Genomic DNA, 24,666 nt, shown 5'->3' on the forward strand with positions numbered 1-24,666 from the left:
TCTTTATTGTTTCCTTGAGTAAGGCAGCTCCAAAATGAAGGTGTTTCAGCTTAGCTCAGTTTTTTCTGTAGTGGTGGGGCAGCCAGCAAAAAATATGGAGCGTATGGGTTGGTAAATGCTCTCTAGTTGCACCGTGATTGGCTTAGTGTTCTGTCACTCATGGGGATACTACATCACCGCAAAATCTACGGGTAGAGCTAAAAATTCAAGCCCCTCGGGTGTGGCCATAGAGTTACATTAGAAGTGCCCATCCAAGAAGGCTCAAGGTCATTGGCCACAGATAAAATTAAGTCAAATCATGTTATATCTACCATAGCTTTGATTGGTCTGATCATGTCAACATCATACTTTCAAAATCTTAGCTAGCAAACTAGACAAGTCATGGATCACGTCGACAATCTACTGGCAAATCCTTTTCAATCCATATGAAGAGAAAGTATAAAGAAAACACATTGGTGCTCATTGGACATAAACATTACACAGGAAGTTGGAAATCACAATTTCAACAATGAGTGGTTTGGAAGGAATCAGTGGCTAACTGCAAGCGTTGCAAAGCAATCACTAGCCTGCTATTCAGTGGAGTGGGTGTGTGGTCCAGGTCTGTGTTTAAAAGTTTATTTTCCAAGTTTAAAAAGATAAACATTCAACACAATGGGCCAGAAAAAGTTGAATACATTGGCCATGCTGTCAATCCAGCATGATTTATGCCTCGTTCAAAACAACTGGAAACTCGGAACTGGGAAATCTCAGACTTCAATAAGTTCTGAAAGCATCATACATCCAGAGAATTCCAGACTTTGATGCCAAAGTTTGATGACAAACATGGCCCACAAGAACAGCCGAGCCACCTTCCAGTTCAAATGAGCACAGCACAACAAGGTGCGTCCAAAAATGTCTTGTATGCTGCTGCATAAAGGATGTAACATGCCAGGGAGATATGTATACTGTAGCTAAGAACGTAATACTAAGTGTACTTTGTGTAGTAAGCTGTTAGTAGCCCATGTGCCTCACTGTAATAATTTGGTGCCTTTCACCCTCATAACTTCACCTACTGTTGGGGAATTATTTTGTAGTACTATTAAAACTTTATATGAATGGGAACAGTTCCATCAAATTAAAGCTTGCCACTTCTCCTAGATTTGATTTGAAAAGAGGAATTAGGCAAGGTTGCCCAAGTTCGCCTTACCTCTTCCTGCTTGCAACCCAACTTCTTACAAGTTTTGTTAAATCCAGCGATATAAAAGGGATCTCTAATGCTGACAGATATTATCATAAGTCAGCTTGCAGATGACACAATCCTCTTTTCGAAAGATGCTGACCAGATTTCTAGAGCAGTCGATGTGATAAATATTTTCTTGTCTTTGCCTAAACTTTAATAAGTGTGAATTGTTTGCTGTTAAAGACTGTGTTATACCTTCTATATGCAATATTCCAGTCAAGGAATAAGTAACATACCTTGGGTTTACCATATCTAAGGATCAACAATTTCAATTTCAACAACATCAATTTCATACCTATTATTGAAAAAAAATTAAAGAAGTTGAATCATTGGTTGGTTGCAGAGGGATTTAATCCTTGAAAGGTAGAGTATGTAGTATTGCTTTCTAAAGCTGAAGGTATCTCCAGACTTACTTATGTAGCCCAGTCCCTACATCTTGACAACAAAATAGGTAAAGCGGTTGACCAGATGCTTTTCAACTTCATCTGGAAAAGTCATACACATTATATTAGGAAATCTGTCGTTATGAACACAAATGAATATGGTGGTCACAATTTTATAGGTTTTCCAACTTTAAATAATACTTTTAAGATGAATTGGGCTGAACACTTCTTAAAGAATCCAACTTTATATCTTCTCCCGTTTTGGTGGCTTCATTGTTATGTTACTTTGTAACTATAACATTGATAAGATTCCTACAAAATGACCTGCTTTTCATAGAGAATTATTCTTAGAGTGGTCGTTAATATATAAACATATTTTTTCCCCCTGCATAGGTATTTCATTTGGAACAATAAGGATATTTTGTATAGAAAAAAATGATTTATTTTTTAAGAAAAAGTATTTATTTTTTAAATAATTATAGCCTGTTTGTGAGTCAACTGTTTAATGCAGAAGGATTGTTACTCAATTCTGAGGATTTTTTATTTTGATCTCTTCAATATCCCTGTTACACCTAGAGAGTTCACCATAGTCTTTGATGCTATTCCATCTTGAACTCTCATGTTGTTTAGAGGTGTAACCAGACCTCACCTTCTTGACCTTCCTTCGCTTAGTCCAGTTGATTCTCCAATAGGAGAAATGTGTTTCTCCTTGCTCCCTCAGAACAACAGATCAATACATACTTTATTTCAAGGGGGACATTGTTTCCATTCCTTATTTCACAACTTACTGGAATACATTCATCAATGATATTTGTTGGAAAATGTCTGGTTATTACCACACAAATACCTGCTTGTTAACAAGGTCAAAAGAGGTTTCTTACAGAATGATCCATAAGTATTATTACCCTGTGAATCATTACCTAAAGAAACAAAATAAATACATTAATATTAACTGTACTTTTTGTGTTGAGCATCCAGAAACTGTTTTGCATTTATTTTGGCATTGTCTACATGTATAGAAATTATGGAAACATATTCATAGTGATATTCATAATTGTTAATATTCTTGATGTCTTAATTTTTTTATGGGAGAATGTGCTGCTTAGTTTCCTTAACTATAAAAAGGATAAAGAAAACATATAATTGTTCCTAATTTCATGGTATCCAATTGGTACTAGTTACAGTCTTGTCTCATCGGCTGCAACTGAAAGTGAAAGTCACCCAGTAAAATACTACTTGAGTCAAGTCTAAAAGTATTTGGTTTTAAAAATACTTAAGTATTGAAAGTCAATGTAAAAGTATAAATAATTTACAATTCCTTAAATAAAGCAAAGCAGAAGGCACCATTTTCTTGTTTTGAAAATGTATGGATAACCAGGGGCACACTCCAAAACTATGCATTTGTGTTTAGTTAGTTGCCAGATCAGAGGCAGTAGGGATGACCATTTGTTCTGTTGATAAGTGCGTGAATTAGACCAATTTCCTGTCCTGCTAAGAATGCAAAATATAATGAGTACTTTTGGGTGTCAATGGAAATGTATGGAGTAAAATGTACATTATTTTCTTTAGGAATGTAGTGAAATGAAAGTAAAAGTCGTCAAAAATATAAATAGTAAAGTACAGAACCCCCAAAAAACTACTTAAATTAGTACTTTAAAGTATTTTTACTTGAGTACTGTACTCCACTGCTGATGCAAATGGTTGCCCAATCAGGCAGGCTAGATGCAGTTAATTCGAAATGAATATGCATTCAAAACGCCAGGCTTTTGAGCGGTTATTCAAACAACATAGGCACTGCAGTTTACAGCCTAGAGTTTTGTACTCACATGAACTACCTATGATCAACTTAATTTCGTTCTCTTTGTAAATTGACTGGATATATTCACTGCGGTATGAAGCCTAACATTGAGTTGATGAATAATGGGCTAATATGCATACGCTTCTAACATAGGCTACATGTTACATCTCCCAGCCTGTCTGTCTTCATTGTTCTGTAGTGCAATTATGCACCTGGGCTCCCCGGCTGCCATGGTTATTCCTTTCAGATATTGTGGAGTTCCAGGAAAAGCCCACACTACAAAAGCTTGTTGGACCCTTATTTCGATTTCTTTAGCCTACTAGCCTATAGGAGGAGAGATGCAAGCTTGTTCTTGCTTGCTGAATGTAAAATAGGCTCCAGCATTAACGGGCTGAGAGTTGGAAAGGAGAAACCCATATGTTCCTATAGTAGGCCTATCTTAACACCGGGTTACATCCTGACAAAATAGACCTTCACCATGAGTGGCCTGCTAATGTACCTTTCCGGACCTTCTAAACTAACGAGGAAAGACCCAAACTGATCCAAATGGTTGCATAATGAGGCCTAGACTGTTGGCCTATGCAGTTTTTCATTATGAAACAAAACAGGATGTGTGCGTGGTTATTAAAATGACCCAATACATCACTGCAGTTTACAGCCTATGAACAATAATTGTGTATTCACTTGATAATAATTGTCAAAAACGTAGGCCTTATCAATTAGTCGAGCTTGGCGTGCCCAGGGACCACAGAGTGCAGCCTGGAGGAATTTAATTTCATAATTTGTTCATTTATTTTTCTTGCACTTTGCCAGGTAAATATTTAGCTTATAGTCCTAATATTTAACTAATGAATAGCCTAATATGTAGCTAATATTTCGCTTTTTCCCTCGGGGTCACATCATTAGCCTCTCTCTTCCAGCTGCTACCGTGCGCAACAGGCGATAGACTACGCAAGCCTCTCCACAATAGGCAATTCCTCTTCTCGTGAAATCCCAGGAAAAGCTATCGGCTACAAACGATATAGGACATTTATTAATATATGTTTTAATACTAGGCCTAACTGTTCGGGGAAAGAAGCAGGCTTTGCTCTTGCTAATTGCTGAACGTATAACAGGCCTACAGCATAGAAAATGCATGTCGGAAATCACTTGCAAACCACTTGAGCAACGAGGCCAATACATGCTGTAAAAGATGCGCTGGCTAATGGGCGTTTGTTGTTGAATTGCTACATTTAAATACGAGTTACTATATTTTCATATAGGCCTACATGTACATTTAAGTATTATTTGCAGTTGTCACTATGACAATGAATACACCCTGAGAGCACTGAACGGTCTGAACCAGTATCTCAGTATCTGTGTTTTAGAGAAGATGTGCGTCAGGATGCCTTGATCAGTTGATTGACAGGTGTAGAGGGCTGTTGAACCGTACATCAGAAGCTTTCCTTCAAATTCATTAGTTTAGACAGGATCATATCACAGCACTGCCAAGGCATGGTGTAGCAACTCCAGGACCAAAATGGTTGACCTTCATACCGTCTTAAGATGGTTCATGTATGCCTAATAAATCCACTTGAGACTGGCATTACGTTCATAGGCTATAACCCCCCTCCCTAATAAACCTTGATAAATGATCCAATAATCGTTTAAAAAAAATCATAGCCTATTAATTTATACAATAATGTTTATTATAATGGATGACATAATTAAGGAATTAAACGTCTGATTTGACATTTTATTCAAAAACAGCTTTTTCACTCACTGCACCCCCCCCCCTCCAACTCCCACCGCATCCCTCGACGTCCATCCTCGCAATAAATACCATTCATTCTCACGTTTCTTGCACATGCCTCGCATAAAGAGTCCGTCCACCGTAACTACTGCCGAAATTCAGATTACAGTACAGATCAAACATAAGCAGAATAAAGTTTGTGTCAAATATCTATATGATATGCTTCCCGAAAGTTATTTCATATTTGCATGATAAAAAGAGGGATGTGCGTGTTAAGTCTGCAGAGCAGGTCCAGGTACATAATTAGCATAGTATTCATTTTCACAATATTAGCCTACATATCGAAATGCACATACTGTAATTATCCTACATGTTTTTTTGAAAACAATATTGCATTGAAATAATAGTTATTTATTTCATGTTTACACAGAAATGTAGGCAACTCGGTACAATGCCAGCTATGCCCAAATCAATAGCCTTGAGACGATTTACCTCAGCAAAATATGCAAATATTCCCAGCGTGCATCAACTGTGTTCAGGTAGAGACTACTAAAAAGCTGTTAATAACTCAACATTTTATTTTAAATCAGATTTTTTCAAATCCGATCTTGTCAGGTTTCTTAACTTGGCATGCCTCTCTCTCTCGCGCGCTGCTGGTCTCATATAGTGGTAGGTGATAATAAACAGATGGAATTGATCTTAGCCTAGAAGACAGAGGAAGCGCTACATTTAGACAGACCTCCACATTCATCAGTTAATAAATGCACTGGCTTTGCTTCTGCTTTCTATGATGCTCCAGATACAACACATGTTCTAATCCCTTCAGCAGCAATTGGTTAATGACCATGAAGGCAGTTTGCTTAAAACCAGGATGTTGTGCATTTAGTTTTGCAGATATCAATGCAATGGTTCTGCTTTATGATTTCATGCACACACGCAAATACGCACTCATGTACACACGAGTATACTTACACAGTAAGTATTCCCGAGCTACTTGCCTCTCCTCAACTTTTGCCGCACAGTTCTTCTTTACTGACAATACACTTTACATACAGTGTGCAAATCAGGGGACATTTCAGGATTCAGACCAAAGATAAGAAAAGTGTGTGCTTCTGCATGTATGTGTGTCTCTTTGTGCACAATGTGGAGAAGTGCAACTAATATCCGAGGTTACCCTCTTGTTGTTTAACCCATACGTTTTGTTCACTCTGCATTGTTATAGTCTTACAGAATCTCCCCAATCAACCCATAATTTAATGCCACATGTACCCCAAAGCTGTAAATTCATGCATTTCAGTATGTGGTTCTGGTTTGTCCGTGAACTCAATCTCTTCCTTTATCATCATTCTGTGTTGATGTGCTGCCGATGGCAAAACCCCTCCATCATCTGTGCATCTAGGTCATTTGCTTTCTAAACAGTACGTACAGAAACAACTATAGAAACACAAACCTTCTAATGGTTTTTAATATGGAGGAAAATCATCTTTGTGTATCATTTAAACACGTTTCAGTAGGTTCAGGTATGGATTGAACTTACTTTGCTTCTTGAAACTGGGGTAGAAATAGTGAGTCATAAACCCCTGTTTGATGACTATCACCTAACTTCTGGGCTGTTATATTATCATTACAAGGCTCCTCCTGCAGTACACTGAATCATTTGATGAGTGATGCATCCATCACCTAATTTAATATAGAAAAAAGTTGCATTTTAGGTCGTTTCTGTAAACGTAACTGTATTTGCTGCTCATGAATCATTCTGTATGTACGTTTGCATCTTATGATAAACAAAAGTATGTGGACAACTCTTCAAATGAACGGATACGGCTATTTCAGCCACACCATTGCTGACAAGTGTATCAAATTGAGCACACAGCCATGCAATCTCCATAGACAAACGTTGGCAGTAGAATGGCCTGTACTGAAAAGCTCAGTGACGTTCCAACAAGTACATTTGTCAAGTTTCTGCCCTGCTAGAGCTGCCCCGGCCAATTGTAAGTGCTCGTATTGTGAAGTGGAAACATCTAGGGGCAACAAGGGAAGTGATAGAACACACAAGCTCACAGAATGGGGCCGCTGAGTGCTGAAAAAAATGGTCTGTCCTCAATTGCAACACTCACTACCGAGTTCCAAACTTCCTCTGGAAGCTAAGTCAGCACAAGAACTATTCGCCGGGAGCTTCATGAAAGTATTGTCCATGGCCGAGCAACCACACACAAGACTACCATACGCAATGCCAAGCTTTGGCTGGAGTGGCGTAAAGTGCAGTGGAAACTCATTCTCTGGAGTAATGAATCACACACACTTCACCTTCTAGTAGTTCGATGGACACCAAAAGAACACTACCTGCCCGAATGCATAGTGTCACTGTAAAGTTTGGTGGAGGATGAATAATGGTCTGGGCTGTTTTTCCTGGTTCGGGCTAGGCCCCTAAGATCCAGTGAAGGGAAATCTTAATGCTACAGCTTACAATAACATTCTAGACGATGCTGTGCTTCCAACTTTGTGGCAACAGTTTGGCGAAGACCCCTTCGTGTTTCAGCATGACAATACTCCTGTGCACAAAGTGAGGTCCATACAGAAATGTTTTTTAGAGATCGGTGTGGAAGAACTTAACCTGTTACTTCTACCCCCTACTTTTTCAAACATTCTGTTAAAAATCGCGCAACATTTCAGCGCCCTGCTACTCATGCCAGGAATATAGTATATGCATATGATTAGTATGTGTGGATAGAAAACACTCAGACGTTTATAAAACTGGTTAAATCACGGCTGTGACTATAACAGAACGTGCGTTTCATCGAAAAGTGCAGGAAAATCTGATCACTGAAAATGGAAAAATATATCCATGCGCCACTTCAACCGATTGATAAAGGTGATCCACATTAAATGGGGCCGAGGTTGCAATACCTACAGCTTCCACACGATGTCAACAGTCTTGTCATTTGCCTAGGCTTTGTTTCTTGGTCAAACGAAGAAGAGACAGCCCATTTCTTCAGGTCTCCGACCGGATATTTTGGTTGAGATTTACCCGGAAATTATTTCCAGACGTACAGCTATAGAATATACATTGCCTCGTGATCAACTTGATCGCATTTGCATTTCCAGATGTCTAGATGGGACGCCTGCGTGTCAGGTAGGAGCAAGAGGTTAATAAAGGCTAGAGGGCACTATTTTCACGTCCGGATGAAAAGTGTGCCCAAAGTAAACTGCCTGCTACTCAGACACAGAAGCTCGGATCTGCATATAATTGGTAGATTTTGATAGAAACCACTGGGAAGTTTCTAAAACTGTTAGAATTATGTCTGTGAGTATTATATTACATTACATTACATTTAAGTCATTTAGCAGATGCTCTTATCCAGAGCGACTTACAAATTGGTGCATTCACCTTATGACATCCAGTGGAACAAACCATCTAAATCAGGATTACTTTATCCTTTGTATTTTTGGGGTTTCAGGTGTCTCACTCCGCTGTCCTGGCGTCGTGAGGGAGTGTGTTTTCAATGTGTTTTCTCATAGGGAGGGAAGGCCTAGATTTAGGGCCTCAGAAGGCACTTGCTCCTTAGGCAAGCACCATGGTCTTGTAGCTATCAACTGGAAGCCAGTGGAGAGAGCCACTAGATGTCAACGGGCTGCGGCGTTCAGTTTAATCTTTCCAGACGGGAGATGAAATGCCTGGTTTTGTGTTTTTCCGGATGTTGAGAACACAGTATAAAACAGTATAACATAACTTATTTGGCAGGCGAAGACAAACCATAGGGTCACTCTCTTTTCAAGTTTTCAGAATGATTTCTAAGGGTTGCAGTGAAGTGTAGTCTGTTGAGGTCTTTCCTTTGAGAAATGAAGAAGTAGGGTAGTTCAGAATGAGGGTCGAGTGAAGTGTACTGTTGAGGTTGTGGCGCGCGACCTGAAAGCTCGCTCCACTTTGTTTTTATCTGCAATTGAACACAGTTTATTCCGTTTTAAATTTGATCGATTATTTATGTAAAAAAAATACCTAAAGTTGTATCAGGAAAGTTGTTTGAAATGTTTGGATCAAGATTACAGGTAATTTCTTAAATGTTTGATGGGGTGCTGTCCTCAGATAATAGCATGGTTTGCTTTTGCTGTAAAGCCTTTTTGAAATCTGACACTGTGGCTGGATTAACAACAAATTAATATTTAATCTGATGTATAACACTTGTATGATTTATTAATTATTATTATGAGTATTTCTGTTTTTGAATTTGGCGCCTGCTATTTCACTGGGTGTTGTCAAATCAATCCCGTTAACGGGATTGGCGCGTGAAGGGATCATTAAGAAGTTAACTGGCCTGCACAGAGCCTTGACCTCAACCCCATTGAACACATATTTGGGATGAATTGGAACGCCGAGCTAGGCCTAATCGCCCAACATCAGTGCCCGACCTCACTAATGCTCTTGTTGCTGAATGGGATCAAGTCCCCGCAGTAATGTTCAAACATCGGATGGAATGCCTTCCCAGATGAGTGGAGACTGTTATAGCAGCAAAGGCGGGAACAACTCCATATTAATGGCCATGATGTGTACCAGAGATGCTCACATACAGCATATGTTAGCTCAACTACATAATGATACCGAAGTGCTTGTCATCATCTGAATGGTCTTGATTACTTCCCTTAATTGAACAGTACACTAGGATTCTACATGGTTTATCATGGCTTTGAAATGACTCACTCTTTTAAAAATATATATCATATTGAGATCTTCAGCATCAGTATTTATATACTGTTTAATCGCGGCAAAATCCCCTCAGCTGTTTCAGCTGCCCCTCACCCCCCACTCGCTTCTCACTCGCAGTGTTCTGTTCCGTCCTAGACTTTGGAATTTGCTGTTGCCATGGCAATGGAATAGAGCACGCTCTCTCGCTTCTTTCCTGTTCCCTCTTGCTTTATATATCCCTCTGTCTCTCTCTAGGTGAAATGTGGAAACGGATCAGCTTCTTTCCTTTCGGGTTGGTCATGGCATAATGTTCGAACCCAGTTGTATTAATGATTCATCTTTTTGTAAGGTTAAGAAAGACCATTTTACTTGGCTTCCCTCTCACACCACATTCATTTATTAAATCCTTTCTTTTTTCTTCTTATTCTTCACCCCACAGGAGCAACGCTGAGACGCATGCCATGGCCACTTACTGAGAGGAGGGACGAAACCTCGAGTTGTGGATCCACGTTCACATAGAGACAGAGGTAAGTGAGAAGGGGAGGAACACGGGAGCAGAGAGAGAGAGAGAGAAAGAGAGAGAGAGAGGGGAACGAGAAGAGAGGAAACGAGAGAGGAAGAGCGGTCTATGGATGTGGCTTGGACAGAGGGGACTCTGAATGCGCACTCTTCACTGACGAGGAACAGCAAGCTGCAGACATGGAGGCAAAAGGCAGAGGCATGCCCCAAGGTAACACACATTTCACTAGAAACACACTTCACCAAACGCGCACACACGCGCACACACACTTAACGTTAACACTTAACCAAAGACATCTTAACAGATGCCTGGATTCAAAAGGAAACAATATGATTTACCCAAGTAATTATTCTGTAACTAGACGAGACAGTTATACTGAAGTTTTAGTTTTTTTCCATTTCTCAAAGGGCTTTTGTATTTAAACAATTACAAGTCATCAGAGAGACAAAGAACTGACAATGCCTTTCTAATTGTCCCTCTGGGATTAATAAAGTCTTATTGAATTGAAATCGACACACCAGGTTTTGGACATCCAGGTCAATAACGGGTCAATTGTGGCATATTGGTTGTTTCCTTTGAAACACAGACACACCCACACCATTCAAGAGGATACTCTTGATTTGTAGCTTTTCAGGCATCTTTTCCATTTCACCAGCTCTTCTCTTGCTCAATCCCTCTCTCTCCTCCCCCTCTCCGGCCCAGTCATGGTGTGGTGGGAGAAGGGGATCCAGGTTGTCCTCACCACTTTGGGGGCGTTTGCAGCCTTTTCCCTGATGGCGGTGGCCATTGGGACGGACTACTGGCTGTACGCACGGGCCTTCATCTGCAACAGCACGGCCAACTCCTCCCAGGACGACCCCAACAACAAGGACAAGAAAGACCCTGGTGCCCTCACCCACTCTGGCCTCTGGAGGATCTGCTGTCTGGAGGGTAAGGGGAGGTCTAGATGTTTGTGGGGAGGGGGAGGGGTGATGGGGGAATCAGTGTATTTCCAGGCTTTTGGTGGGGTCAGATGAATGCCTCAGTGTGTGTGTGTGTGTGTGTGTGTGTGTGTGTGTGTGTGTGTGTGTGTGTGTGTGTGTGTGTGTGTGTGTGTGTGTGTGTGTGTGTGTGTGTGTGTGTGTGTGTGTGTGTGTGTGTGTGTGTGTGTGTGTGGGTGGGTGGGTGGATCACTGTGTTTGGCTCGCGCGTTTATGTGCACATACATGCATGTGCAGGTGTGTGTACAAGAGTGTGTTTGTTGTGCAGCTGATGAGCAGCTCAACCATGAAAGACACGGTTCGACACAGTGCTGCCTGGAGTGCATTTAGAGGACATCCAGTGGGCAGTGGCAGACAGTCAGGAGAAAAAAAGGCACATTTCAAGAGCTTCTTATCTAACATGATCTAACATGAGCATTTTTACCCTATTGTCATCTGCGAGAAACTAGTCTTGTCGAGAACCATGCGTGACAATGACTTGATTTTGAAGGTTTGGCTTCGTGAGACCAGCGAATGCTAAAGAGGCAATTGTGATCGACCAATTCGGTTCAGTCTTATGTAGCAAATTTGAAATTGTGTTTTTTTTATTTTATTTTTACATTGGATACAGGTAGAGACTCAGAGCTAGAAAATGGTTTATCATACACTACAGTTGAGGAACAATGGGAATGTAATTCTGCTTTGAAAGTTGATAAACTTGTAACCTCACTTTTGAGAAAATGGCCTTTGAATGTTTTGGTGCACCTATTGAAGAGCTCTTTTTTGTTTACACCTATTCAGCATCGTTCACACCCTCTTAAGCTTTAGCCCCACCCGTCTCTTTAAGGGTTGATCCGAGCGTTCTGTCCAACAACAGCAGTCGGGCACCCAAGCTAACTGGCTAACGTTGGCTAGCTTGGTAGCTACTTCCAGACACAAATGAGAGAACAGCTTACTCTGACTATTTTACTCGCCCTAGCAAAGCTGGTTAGGCTGTTTTTATGTTATCCAGAGCCTTGGTAACTTAGACGAAAGTGCTCTGAAATCGGAGTAGATAGCCAGAGCGAATTTACCAGCTACGTATATCAACAGTTGTCGCAGTGACATCGTTAACATTAAATTGAAATGGTTACGTGCATAGTGGAGTCTTTTGTTAAGACATGTAGCTAGCTAAACAGTGAACCATAATCCCAACTCACGACGTTACTACCCTGCATGAATCTGCAGGTAGCTAACCAATCAGGTTCAATGTTAGCTAGCTAACATTAGGCTATAACTAGCAAAGCAAATGGCTCTGAGATACAAATAATATTATGACACAGATCATAAATGTAACGTTAGCTAACTAGCTAATAGTACACTTTAACTTGAAATGAAAATGACTTTCTGACTAAATTCGAAACGTGTAATATCAGAAAATGTAGCTAGCTAGACTATCTTACCCATATACATGGATGGATGCTTCTCCCTCTCTGTCACGGATGCCACGGTTGCCCTTAGTTTGAAAATGTAATCCAGAGTGTTTTCTCCATTTCCTTAGCTACTGTATCATACTCTAATTCCACCATGCATTCCACTGATTTCAAAACTCGGTCCTCAAGAAAGTGGAGAGCAACACTTATGCAGTTCTATTACGCAATATATATATATATATATATATATATGTAAACTACATTAGACAGAATTACCTACACATACTTCTAGGGGCGGCAGGGTAGCCTAGTGGTTAGAGCGTTGGACTAGTAACCGAAAGGTTGCAAGTTCAAGTCCCCGAGCTGACAACATACAAATCTGTCGTTCTACCCCGGAACAGGCAGTTAACCCACTGTTCCTGGGCCGTCATTGAAAAAAATAATTTGTTCTTAACTGACTTGCCTAGTAAAATGAAGGTAAAAAAAAAATACTGACCAGCTTAAATAGATAAAAGCCTGCTACATGGCAGACCAATCCAGACTCATGTCTCGGCATGTCAAGCCATTCATTATCATAGCAAACGGGAAGGTTGCTGCCTTTTTCTGTGGCTAAACCAACGAGGCTCGAAATTTTACAATTTTATTTGTATTTACAGATGGCATGCTGTACATGTTTGATATTAAGGCACATGGGGCCTCCCGGGTGGCACATTGGTTAAGGGCGCTGTACTGCAGCGCTAGCTGTGCCATCAGAGACCCTGGGTTCGTGCCCAGGCTCTGTCGTAACCGGCCGAGACCAGGAGGTCCGTGGGGCAACGCACAATTGGCCTAGCGTTGTCCGGGTTCGGTAGGCCGGTAGGGATGTCCTTGTCTCATCGCGCACCAGCGACTCCTGTGGCGAGCTGGGCGCAGTGCGCGCTAACCAAGGTTGCCAGGTGCACGGTGTTTCCTCCGACACATTGGTGGGGCTGGCTTCCGGGTTGGATGCGCACTGTGTTAAGAAGCAGTGCAGCTTGGTTGGGTTGTGTATCGGAGGACAGTATGTTTCAACCTTCGTCTCTCCCGAGCCCGTACAGGAGTTGTAGTGATGAGACAAGATAGTAGCTACTAAAAAAACAATTAGATACCATGAAATTGGGGAGAAAAAGGGGTAAAATTAAAATAAATAAATAAATAAAAGATGTTCCAGAAGAAATTTCTGCCCAAAAATGCGTTTAGATTTTTTTTTAAATGTCTCTCCTGTGAAATAGTGACGCGGACATACGCCTAGTTTCCTATAACGAGTCAGAAGTATGAGTGATGAGTCATTAGTTATAGTCTGATGGAGTGGGACTCCATTTGCTACCTACAGTAAGTGATAGACCGCAAAAGAGGACAACAACAACCATTATATATAATATTTGTGGCAGATGCTCAACATACTGATTACAGCTTCTTAATTATTGATGAAGTCTGTTGTCCTCTTCAGAGTACAAAGGGTTGTTTGTGGTTCATTTGACTGTCACAACCGACTTGAAAAGGGATTCAAATGAATACTTAATATGTCCATACACCAAGCCCCAGATATCTGTCCTGTCCTGTTTCTGTCTCCAATACTCTCTAATACCAATCTCTCTCCCATATATCTGTATTTCTCTCTGTCCATCTGTTTTCTCTCTCTGTCCATCTCTGTTTTCTCTCTCTGTCCGTTTTTCTCTCTCTCTCTCTGCCTATCTCTCTCTCTTTGTCCATCTTGCTCTCTTGCTCTCTCTGTCCATCTCTCTCTCTTTCTCTGTCCATCCATCCATCCATCCATCCATCTATCCATCTATCCATCTCTCTCTCTCTCTCTCTCTCTCTCTCTCTCTCTCTCTCTCTCTCTCTCTCTTGAATAAAGGTTTCAAATTTGGGAAAATGACACTCTCTAATTGTTTTATATTTTTGACAGGAAATGCAGCTCCGTCTCAGGTTCTGCTGTTGTGCAGTGTTTGAACAGCCTTTCCTCTACAGGGAGCCAGGTTTTCCTGTGTCTACCCTTCTCAATGGCAAGGCTGTGCTCACTGAGCCTGTACTTTGTCAAGGTTTTTCTAAGGTTTTGATCAGTAACCATGGTAAAATATTTAGTCACGGTGTACTGTCGATTTAGCGACAGATAGCACTGCATTTTGCTTTGTGTTTGTGTTTCCCAATATAGTTTTGTTTTGACCGTGTTGTAATTTGGTTTATCCTGATTGATTGGATGATCTGGTCCTGAGGCTTCAGTGCGTTAGTTGAACAGGTTTGTGAACTCAGCCTCAGGACCAGCTGGATGAGAGGACTCTTTTCTTTGCTCAGCTCTTGGCATTGCAGGGCTTGGTAATGATATGAGAGGCGGGTCACTGTATTTGAGATGTTTCCAAAACTTAATTGCTCTTTTTTGAGTTGTTATTATTAGTGGATATTGGCCTAATTCTGCCCTGCATGCATTATTTGTAGTTTTCCTCTGGACATGTAGGATCATCTTACAGAACTCTGCATGTAGGGTTTCAATGGGGTGTTTGTCCCATTTGTTGAAATCTTGTTTTGTAAGTGGACCCCACACCTCGCTGCCATAAAGTGCAATTGGTTCAATGACAGATTGAATTAGTTTTAGCAAAATTGTAATAAGTATTTCAATTTGAATTAGCTTTTTAATGGCATAGAATGCCCTGCGTGCCTTCTCTCTCAGCTCATTCACTGCCTCATTAAGGTGTCCAGTTGAGCTTATTTTTAAACCTAAGTAATTGTAGTGTGTACAGTACTCTATATATGTTGTACCAATTGAGAACTTTGGTTTAATTCCCTGAGATCTGGATCTTCTCTGGAAAATCATTATTTTAGTATTTTGGGGGTTTACTGCCAGGGCCCAGGTCTGGCAGTACTGCTCTAGCAGGTCCAGGCTCTGCTGTAGGCCATGTGCTGTGGTTGACAGCAGGCATAGGTCATCTACGAAGAGTAGGCATTTAACTTCTGAATTGTGGAGACTAACACCAGGGGCTGAGGAATTTTCTAGAATAGTGGCCAATTCGTTAATGTAAATATTGAAGAGTGCAGGGCTCAGATTGCAACCCTGGCGAAGGCCCCGCCCCTAGTTAAAAAATTATGTTATTTTCTTACCAATTTTAATGCTGCACGTATTGCCAGTATACATTGATTTAATTATATAATATGTTTTACCCCCTACACCACTTTCAATAACGTTGTAGAATAGTCCTGTATGCCAAATAGAATCAAATGCTTTTTGGAAGTCGATAAAGCAAGCATATATTTTGGTATTATTTTGGTGGACATGTTTATCTATCAGGGTGTGTAGGGTGTAAATATGATCAGTTGTGCAATGTTTTGGTATAAATCCAATTGGGCTTTTACTCAAGACATTGTGCTTATCAAGGAAGTTTATAATACTACAGAAAACCTTCCCCTGGTTACTGTTCACACAAATGCCTCTGTAATTGTTAGGGTCAAATTTGTCTCCATTCTTAAAGATTGGGGTTATGAGTCCTTGATTCCAGATGTCAGGGAAATAACCTACACTCAGGATCAAATTAAATTAATATAGCCAATTGAAATTTTGCACTGGTGAATTTGAGCATCTCATTTAGGATGCCATCAGGTCCGCATGCCTCTTTAAATTTGAGAGCCTGAAGTTTCTTATAGAGCTCTTGGTCAGTAATTGGGGAGTCCAATGGATTTTTATTGTCCTTTATAGCTTTTTCTAATCCATTCAACTTCTCATGAATTGGGCTTTCTGCGTTTGTGTCAATTTGAAAGGTCTGGTTGTCACGTTCTGACCTTAGTTCTTTTACTATGTCTTTGTTTTAGTATGGTAAGGGCGTGAGTTGGGTGGGTTGTCTATGTTCGTTTTTCTATGATTTGCTATTTCTGTGTTTGGCCTGGTATGGTTCTCAATCAGAGGCAGCTGTCAATCGTTGTCCCTGATTGAGAATCATACTTAGGGAGCCTGGTTTCACTTTTGAGTTGTGGGTGTTTGTTTTCCCGTGTCAGTGTTTGGTCCACACGGTACGGTTTCGGTTGAGTTATTGCACGTTGTCGTTTATTGTTTTTGTTTCAGTGTTCACGTTTCTTATTAAAAATCAAGATGAACACTTACCATGCTGCGCTTTGGCCCTCTCCTTCATACAACGACCGTTACATTTGTAGAGTGTTTTAAAATGGGTCGTCCATATGTCACCATTTTGTATCGCTAATTCATCTTGTTTAGATTTTTTTTCTCCAATTTTGCCAGAGGTTGTGTGTGTTTATGGACTCCTCAATTAGTGTCAGCTGCTTGCTGTTGTGCTGTGTTTTTTTGGTTCTGAGTGTTACGTTTATATAGTTTTAAAGTCTCACAGTAATGAAGGCGTAATTCACCATTATTTGGGTTTTTGTGCTTTTGGTTGGATAGTGTTTTTTCCTTATAATTTTACAATCTGCATCAAACCAATTGTTATCTGTGGTCTTTTTTGTTTTGTTTTTTATCTATTTCAATTTCAATTGTGCTTCTTTTGCCGTTTGCCTGAATATATAGTTGATGTTTTCTACTGCCAGATTGATGCCTTCTTTATTGTGAGTGAATGTGGTATCCAGAAAGTTATCTAAGAGTGTTTGGATATTTTGGTTCCAGGTTGCTTTCTGGTATTCTTCTGTGTTGTTTTGGGCCCATCCGTATGAATTGCTGATGTTGTACAGCTTACTGGGCTGTGAATGTGTGGTTGTTTCCATGTCTGTTCTTTTGAGGAACAACGTGATTTGGCTGTGATCAGACAGAGGTGTTAGTGGCTTGACAGTGAATGAGCTGAGAGAGAAAGGGTCAATGTCTGTAATCATATAGTCTACTGTACTGTGGCCAAGAGGTGAGCAGTAGGTGAATCTCCCCAAAGAGTCCCCCCGTAACCTACCATTGACAAAGTACAGTGTGCTCGTTAGATCAGGTAGTGTTCCTGTACGCACATTTGTGTCCCCACAGATGAGCACATTTCCCTGGGCCTGGAAATGGCACGTCTCTTCCTCAAGGGTCTCTCTCTCTCTCTCTCTCTCTCTCTCCTTCTCAGGGCTGAAGAGAGGAGTGTGTTCTCAGATCAATCATTTCCCGGACGATGCAGACTATGATCAGGATGCAGCAGAGTATCTCTTGCGTGAGTAAGGGGACGTGGGATGCAGCAGAGTATCTCCTGCATGAGTAAGGGGACGTGGGATGCAGCAGAGTATCTCCTGCGGGAGTAAGGGGACGTGGGATGCAGCAGAGTATCTCCTGCGTGAGTAAGGGGACGTGGGATGCAGCAGAGTATCTCCTGCGGGAGTAAGGGGACGTGGGATGCAGCAGAGTATCTCCTGCTTGAGTAAGGGGACGTGGGATGCAGCAGAGTATCTCCTGCTTGAGTAAGGGGACGTGGGATCCAGCAGAGTATCTCCTGCTTGAGTAAGGGGACGTGGGATGCAGCAGAGTATCTCCTGCTTGAGTAAGGGGACGTGGGATGCAGCAGAGTATCTCCTGCGTGGGTAAGGGGATGTGGGATGCAGCAGAGTATCTCCTGCTTGAGTAAGGGGACGTGGGATGCAGCAGAGTATCTCCTGCGTGGGTAAGGGGATGTGGGATCCAGCAGAGTATCTCCGGCGTGAGTAAGGAGACGTGGGATCCAGCAGAGTATCTCTTGCGTGAGTAAGGAGACGTGGGCAGTGGGAGGATGTCACTAGAAAGATGTGATGTCGAAATGAAAAGAAATGCTGGGAAACAGCATTAGTGAATGCCGAGGTACAAGGTTAAGAGTTAGCTAACTCAATCAGTATCTCTCATTTGCCGGAGGGAATTATAACAAAGGAATAGGATATTCCAATCCAACCAGAACATCGGTTGGAATAAGAATGTAGGATACATTTAGCAATTTATGAAAGGTGTTACAAAATAAATGCTTAGTGTGGTATATTACTCTACCCCAGATGGTGACAATGTCACATACGCAGCCGGAAAAGCAAGGGTTGGAACCAGTTCAGGGAACAGAATCAAAAACTGGAAAATAACACAATTATCTGAGTAACGGAGCCCGTGATCTATACTGTTCCAGAACGGAACCGTTATTTTTAAAAGCATGGGAACCGGTTAATAACATTCTTTTACATTCCGGACATGGTTTTTCTTCCAGTCCACAACAAAGCCCCTGTGTCACTCAGAAACATATTCCAGCGTCTGCCTGGCAACTGGACATCTTTACCAGAGGGTGTACGTGTGTGTGTAGGCTACCTGCATAGGTTACTGTAGCCACCTGATGACGTTACAAGCATGGTTTCAGAAATTGGGGAGATATACTATAGTTACCACATTGGCTTTATTAAGTACAGAAAAGTAAGATGTGTTTTTAATTCTAGTGCTGCTCTGCACACACAAGCTTGTTAGCTAGGTACGTTTGCTCTGGTCCAACATTAAACCAACTCAGAAGTTCAAAGACATTCAAGCTGATCCTCCGTAGGTATAATTCTGTGGGCGTAATTCAGATAGTGCATCATAACAAGATTCCCAGCGCTTCAAGGCAAGCTTCCTCCCCTCCTCTCTTGCTTTGTCCTCCCCTGCAACATTTCAGTTGCATCTGGCGCCTTACACTGTGACTGGCAGCACAGTGTGTCTGTGTTTGTCTTTCATTATGATTAAAACCATGCTGTTACGGCAAAATATAATTAGCTCTTTGTGACTTTCCTATACAGATTAAATCGCTTACCTGCTCGTTTAGCTGCACTGATTGGTGAAGTAATTTCATCTACAGCTAAATGTAATTTTCCCCCAACTATTTTAGAGGTTTAAAATGGAACAGAAAGGAATAATATAAACCGGTACTTTTTGGGGAGTTCAAACCGCTTCAAACCGCTTCAAACCGGTTCAGAACTTTATTTTGCTGGTCGGAACAGCGGAACGTAACTTAACAAATAATGGTTCTGTTCGGAACGAAACGAGTGGGAAATAATTTGGGTTTCTACCCCTTACAAGTCACCTTCACAACTTTATCTTTAATCATTCATCTTTAATACACGTATTTGCTAAGCTCAGCAGGTTACGACACAATAAGTTTAAAGTCGCTTCCAGTATTATCAGAGGATAGGATCTCCTATCTAAGCAAAGGTCCAGGTAGAAGATACCCATAGGCATAGATCCAGGCTCAAATTACCCTTCCCAAATCACAACTGTAACCATTCACCACTGTCAACAAGAAACTGACCTTAGATCAGCAACTAAGGAACATTTCACCACCTTCCGTCTGCAGGTGTGGTCCGAGCCTCCAGTATCTTCCCCATCCTGAGTGCTATACTCCTCCTGATGGGAGCGATGTGTGTTGCATCCAGCAGCTTCTACAAGAGCAAGAGGAACATCATACTAGGAGGAGGCATCCTGTTTGTGGCTGCTGGTAAGGCGCCGGCGTCTTGTTCTTGACAGTTTCTCTATTACTCAGTACACATGGGGCTGGTTTCCTGGACGCAGATGAAGCCTAGTTCTGGAGTTCAAATCATGCTCGATGGTGACTCATACTCCTTTTCCTCTTGTTATGATGGAATGCCCTACTCTGCCTTAAATGTTCTCAATGGTCTCTGAACTCGGAAACGAGTGTTGTTGTTTCTAATAGGCTAATATAATTATCCCCATCATTTCATCCATCCATGATATTCACTTTTGTGTTGTTTTTCCCTCCCCATAACTCGTTTCACGTTAATGATGTTGGTTGCGGCTTAGATTTCCCACATGTAAATGAGATTTTTTTACATTTAATTTGGCAAGTCAGTTAAGAACAAATTCGTATTTACAATGACGGCTTACCGGGGAACAGTGGGTTAACTGTCTTGTTTAGGGGCGGAACGACAGATGTTTACCTTGTCAGCTCGAGGATTTGATCCAGCCACCTTTCGGTTATGCCCAACGCTCTAACCACTCGGCTACCTGCCACCACATACAGTATATCATCCCTTGAGTGGAGACTCGGGTCAATGAGGCACAACACAACAGAAGTAATAAATATGGTTTATTTAGTAATATGCCATATATTACCTCCTAAGTGGAGATATGCGTCAATGAGACATAACACAAGAGAAGTAATCAAGTTGAGACGGTTCGTTTAGAGCCATTCCCCCACCCCCCTATGGAAAAGCTCAGAGAAAATCAATGACATTATACTGAACAAAAATGTAAAAAGAACGCAGCAGGCAACAATTTAAAAGATTTTACTGAGGTTCCAGTTCATATAAGGAAATCAGTCAATTGAACTACATTTATTAGGTCCTAATCTATGGATTTCACATGACTGGGCAGGCGCGCAGATTTGGGTAGGCCTAGGAGCGCATAGGCCCACCCACTTGGGAGTCAAGCCCACCCACTGGGGAGCCAAGCCCAGCCAATCAGAATGAGTTTTTCCCCACAAAGGGGCTTTATTAGAGACAGAAATACTCTCAGACGATCCCACAGGGATGTCAGATGTGGTGGTCCTTTGCTGGGCTGGTATGGTTGCATGTGGTCTGTGGTTGTGAGGCCGGTTGGACGTACTGACAGATTCTCTAAAACGACGTTGGAGGTGGCTTATGGTAGAGACATTAACATTCAATTCTCTGGCAACAGCTCTGGTGGACATTTCTGCAGTCAGCATGCCATTTGCATGCTCCCTCAACTCTGTGGCATTATGTTGTCTGGCAAAACTGCACATTTTAGAGTGGTGCACCTGTGCAATCATCATTCTGTTTAATCAGCTTCTTGATATGCCACACCGTTCAGGTGGATGGATTATCTTGGCAAAGGAGAAATGCTCACTAAAAAAGCATGCAAACACATTTGTGGTCAAAATTTGAGAGAAATAAGCTTTTTGTACGTTTGAAACATTTCTGGGATCTTTTATTTCATCTCATGAAACATGGGACCAAGACTTTACATGTTGTGCGTGTATTTTGTTCAGTGTATATTCGAGTCTATATCTCACTTTTTTTTTTACACGTCTCACCTCTGTCTGTCCCCCAGGCCTGAGCAACATCATCGGCGTGATAGTGTACATCTCTGCGGCGCTAAGCGACATCTCGCCCAAGAAGGACGAGGACAAGAAGTGGCATTACTCGTACGGCTGGTCCTTTTACTTCGGAGGCCTCTCATTCATCCTGGCTGAGATGGTGGGCGTCCTGGCCGTCAACATCTACATCGAGAAGAACAAGGAGCTGCGCTGCCGCTCACGCACCGAACTCTTCAAGAGCACCACGCACGCCATGCTCCGCCTGCCCAGCTACCGCTTCCGCCGGCGCTCCCGCTCCAGCTCGCACTCTACCGACCCACCACGCTCCCCCTGTGACACCTCACCCACAGACGCCAAGAGTTTTGCATTACCGCCATCTGCCCCGCCTTTCTCTGTGGCCACCCTGCCCAACCCGCACCATGCTGGTGGAGGAGTAGGGGGCGATATCTCCATGTATACCCTGACCCGGGACTCCAAGATGGGGAGTCTTGGTGGCGGTGGGCCCCCCCTCTACGGCACGGTCGACCGGGCCTCCCTCTACCAGCTGCACAGCTACTTCCCCAATGAGGAAGTGGGGGTGATGATGAGCGGTACACTGCCTTCTCTCTCCAAGTCCAACCTCTCTGCGGCGGGCCAGAATGCCGCGGTTGGCGGCACTGCCATTGCGCCCCTGAATACCTTGTCATCCTCCGGTCTTACCCCCCAGCAGCCACCTCTGTCCACTGGCACCATGGAGAGAGAGAGGGGCATGGGCACCCTGGACCGCTTCGGGGGCAAACGGAACAGGGACACTGACTCGGACACGCTGAACAGGAGAACCACGCCAGTGTGAGCCTTGGAGATAGGAGCAAGAGCCATGGAGGTGCAGGGCCATCTCAGTCTGTTTTTGACTACTATGAATATATCTATTCCACTGACGAGAATATCAAATGTATTATTAACAACAGTATTGAGTATATATTCATTTTGAAATGCACAATATGTCTATAGTTGTAAACTTTGGTTTGTCTTATCATTCCGAGTGCTTGATTATCATAGCCAGGTTACAAGACTGTAAAGATGGTAATAATATTATCACATTGCTGTTGTTTCTTGTAATCGTAAATGAAGGGTAAATTTGTACATTTTGAACTATGATTTTTGTATTTTAAAGTTTTCATTGATTTCCAGCTCCATCACAATTAAATCTGATGGTGTCATGCAGGAAGCATGTGCACAAATTATGAGTGTAATATTGTATTTGTATTTTATTTTAAATATATTTTATTTTATTATTATTAATAATAATAATATTGTTACTATTATTGTTATTATTGTTATAATTATTGTTATCATCACATTTTTAAGGCTATTGTTTTTGTTTGTTATTACAGGTATAACCAACATAGCCTAATCTGTGTTTTTTATTCTTCATGACAAGTGTATTAGATTATAGGCTTTATTTTAGTGATGGTATGTACTGTATTCTTATTGTTCTTCTTTAAAGCAGTGATTCTCAAATCGTGGGTCGGGACCCAAATTTGGGTCACGGGAGGTTTTGAATGGGTATACCCATTGTAACTTCTTGAATATGATCACATTACTGTTGTTTTTATTCTCGTGTCTGAGTATAAAATAAAATAATTAAAACATTTACTTAAACTAAAAACCAGGTAGAAAGTGATGAAATCGTTTAATCTTGGAACTATTTTTAGCGAATTTGGTTGATTTTGTGGAGTCAAACAATCAAGTTTATTAACATTCTTCATCAAGAATATGTGTAAATTTGACACATTTTCTTTTACGTATAATTGCTACAATTACAATCAATATGGAATTCAAAATAGTTTTCCAGATTGCGTTTTCACATATTTTCTTTTGCAATGCAAATACTAGGTCACTACTGAGACAATCTGGTTTAATTTGGGTTCTGAGGAAAAACCAGTTGAGAACCACTGCTTTAAAGATCCTACCTTGGGGTTAGGGGGCTGAGAGCCTGTGATCCTGTGATCATAATCAATTATATTTCTACTCTAATACACATTCATCAAACTAAGGACATTTGTGATGGGTAAGCAATACAACATTCTGAGCCTCAAAAATAAATACAAAATAAAATAAATATATTCAATAAAGTTATATATGAAAATGTATTGTGTGGAGTGTGTTATTTGACATCTAAACAAGATGGTAATAGTACAAATGAATGTAAAAATGTTTGGAAATTAAATGGTGCAAATTTGTTCCATTCATATAGCTGGATCTACTATAACGACACAGGGAGAGACCCAGATGCAGACACAGGAGGCAGATGGTGCGAGTCTCTGACATGTATTAAAATACAAAGGGCATGCAATAGGCAGGTCGAGGACAGGCATAAGTTCATTAACCAGGTCAGAGTCTGAAAGGTACAGGGCGGCAGGCAGGCTCGAGGTCAGGGCAGGCTGAATGGTCAGGCAGGCTCGAGGTCAGGGCAGGCTGAATGGTCAGGCAGGCTCGAGGTCAGGGCAGGCAGAAAAGGTTGGAACCGGGAGGGCTAGAAAACAGAAACTAGGAAAAACAGGAACGCGGAAAAAACACGCTGGTAGGCTTGACGAGACGAACTGGCAACAGACAAACAGAGAACACAGGTATAAATGCACTGGGGGTAATGGGGAAGATGGGTGACACCTGGAGGGGGGTGGAGAAAAGCACGAAGACAGGTGAAACAGATCAGCGTGTGACATCTACAAAACAGACTGGGACATTGACTCGTCTCAACAAATGAACCCCTTTGAGGTGACAAAAACATGTGTAATGTTTGTTCTATACCTTAACAGGTGACCTTGATTGTCCAGTTGATATTGGGGTCAAAGGTCACAGAAATGAACGCTGAGGCTTAGAAAGACACAGGCCCAGAAAAGCAGCAGAATTCCTTAACACATGACTACAAGTACAGTTGATTAATTGAATAATAATTGAATAACACTGAATCTCTTCACTCTTGGGATGGAAATGAAAGTGACTGTTTTAATCTC

At 41.5% G+C, this 24,666-nt stretch overlaps 1 protein-coding gene across 2 annotated transcripts; it reads left to right on the plus strand.

Annotated features, from left to right (window-relative positions):
* Positions 1-9,994: 9,994 nt before the first annotated feature.
* Positions 9,995-23,800, plus strand: LOC118399270 (voltage-dependent calcium channel gamma-4 subunit-like). 2 transcript variants are annotated; one of them, XM_035795204.1, is made up of 6 exons: positions 9,995-10,105; positions 10,253-10,543; positions 11,036-11,263; positions 17,753-17,836; positions 19,952-20,092; positions 21,685-23,800. In XM_035795204.1, exons 2-6 carry the CDS (start codon positions 10,513-10,515, stop codon positions 22,500-22,502), a joined length of 1,302 nt encoding a protein of 433 aa, XP_035651097.1. In that variant the 5' UTR covers positions 9,995-10,105; positions 10,253-10,512; the 3' UTR covers positions 22,503-23,800. The 2 variants fall into 2 exon arrangements, with proteins under 2 accessions (XP_035651097.1, XP_035651099.1); XM_035795206.1 differs by lacking the exon at positions 17,753-17,836.
* Positions 23,801-24,666: the final 866 nt, after the last annotated feature.

The sequence above is a fragment of the Oncorhynchus keta genome, chromosome 20, assembly GCF_023373465.1.
Source record: "Oncorhynchus keta strain PuntledgeMale-10-30-2019 chromosome 20, Oket_V2, whole genome shotgun sequence".
In the NCBI taxonomy this organism is placed as follows: Eukaryota; Metazoa; Chordata; class Actinopteri; order Salmoniformes; family Salmonidae; genus Oncorhynchus; species Oncorhynchus keta.

Coding starts and splice junctions, on each gene's coding strand:
- LOC118399270 (XM_035795204.1), top strand. CDS start 10,513: ATGGAGGCAAAAGGCAGAGGCATGCCCCAAG. Junction 10,544..11,035: donor AGGCAGAGGCATGCCCCAAG/GTAACACACATT, acceptor TCTCCGGCCCAG/TCATGGTGTGGTGGGAGAAG. Junction 11,264..17,752: donor GAGGATCTGCTGTCTGGAGG/GTAAGGGGAGGT, acceptor TCTCCTTCTCAG/GGCTGAAGAGAGGAGTGTGT.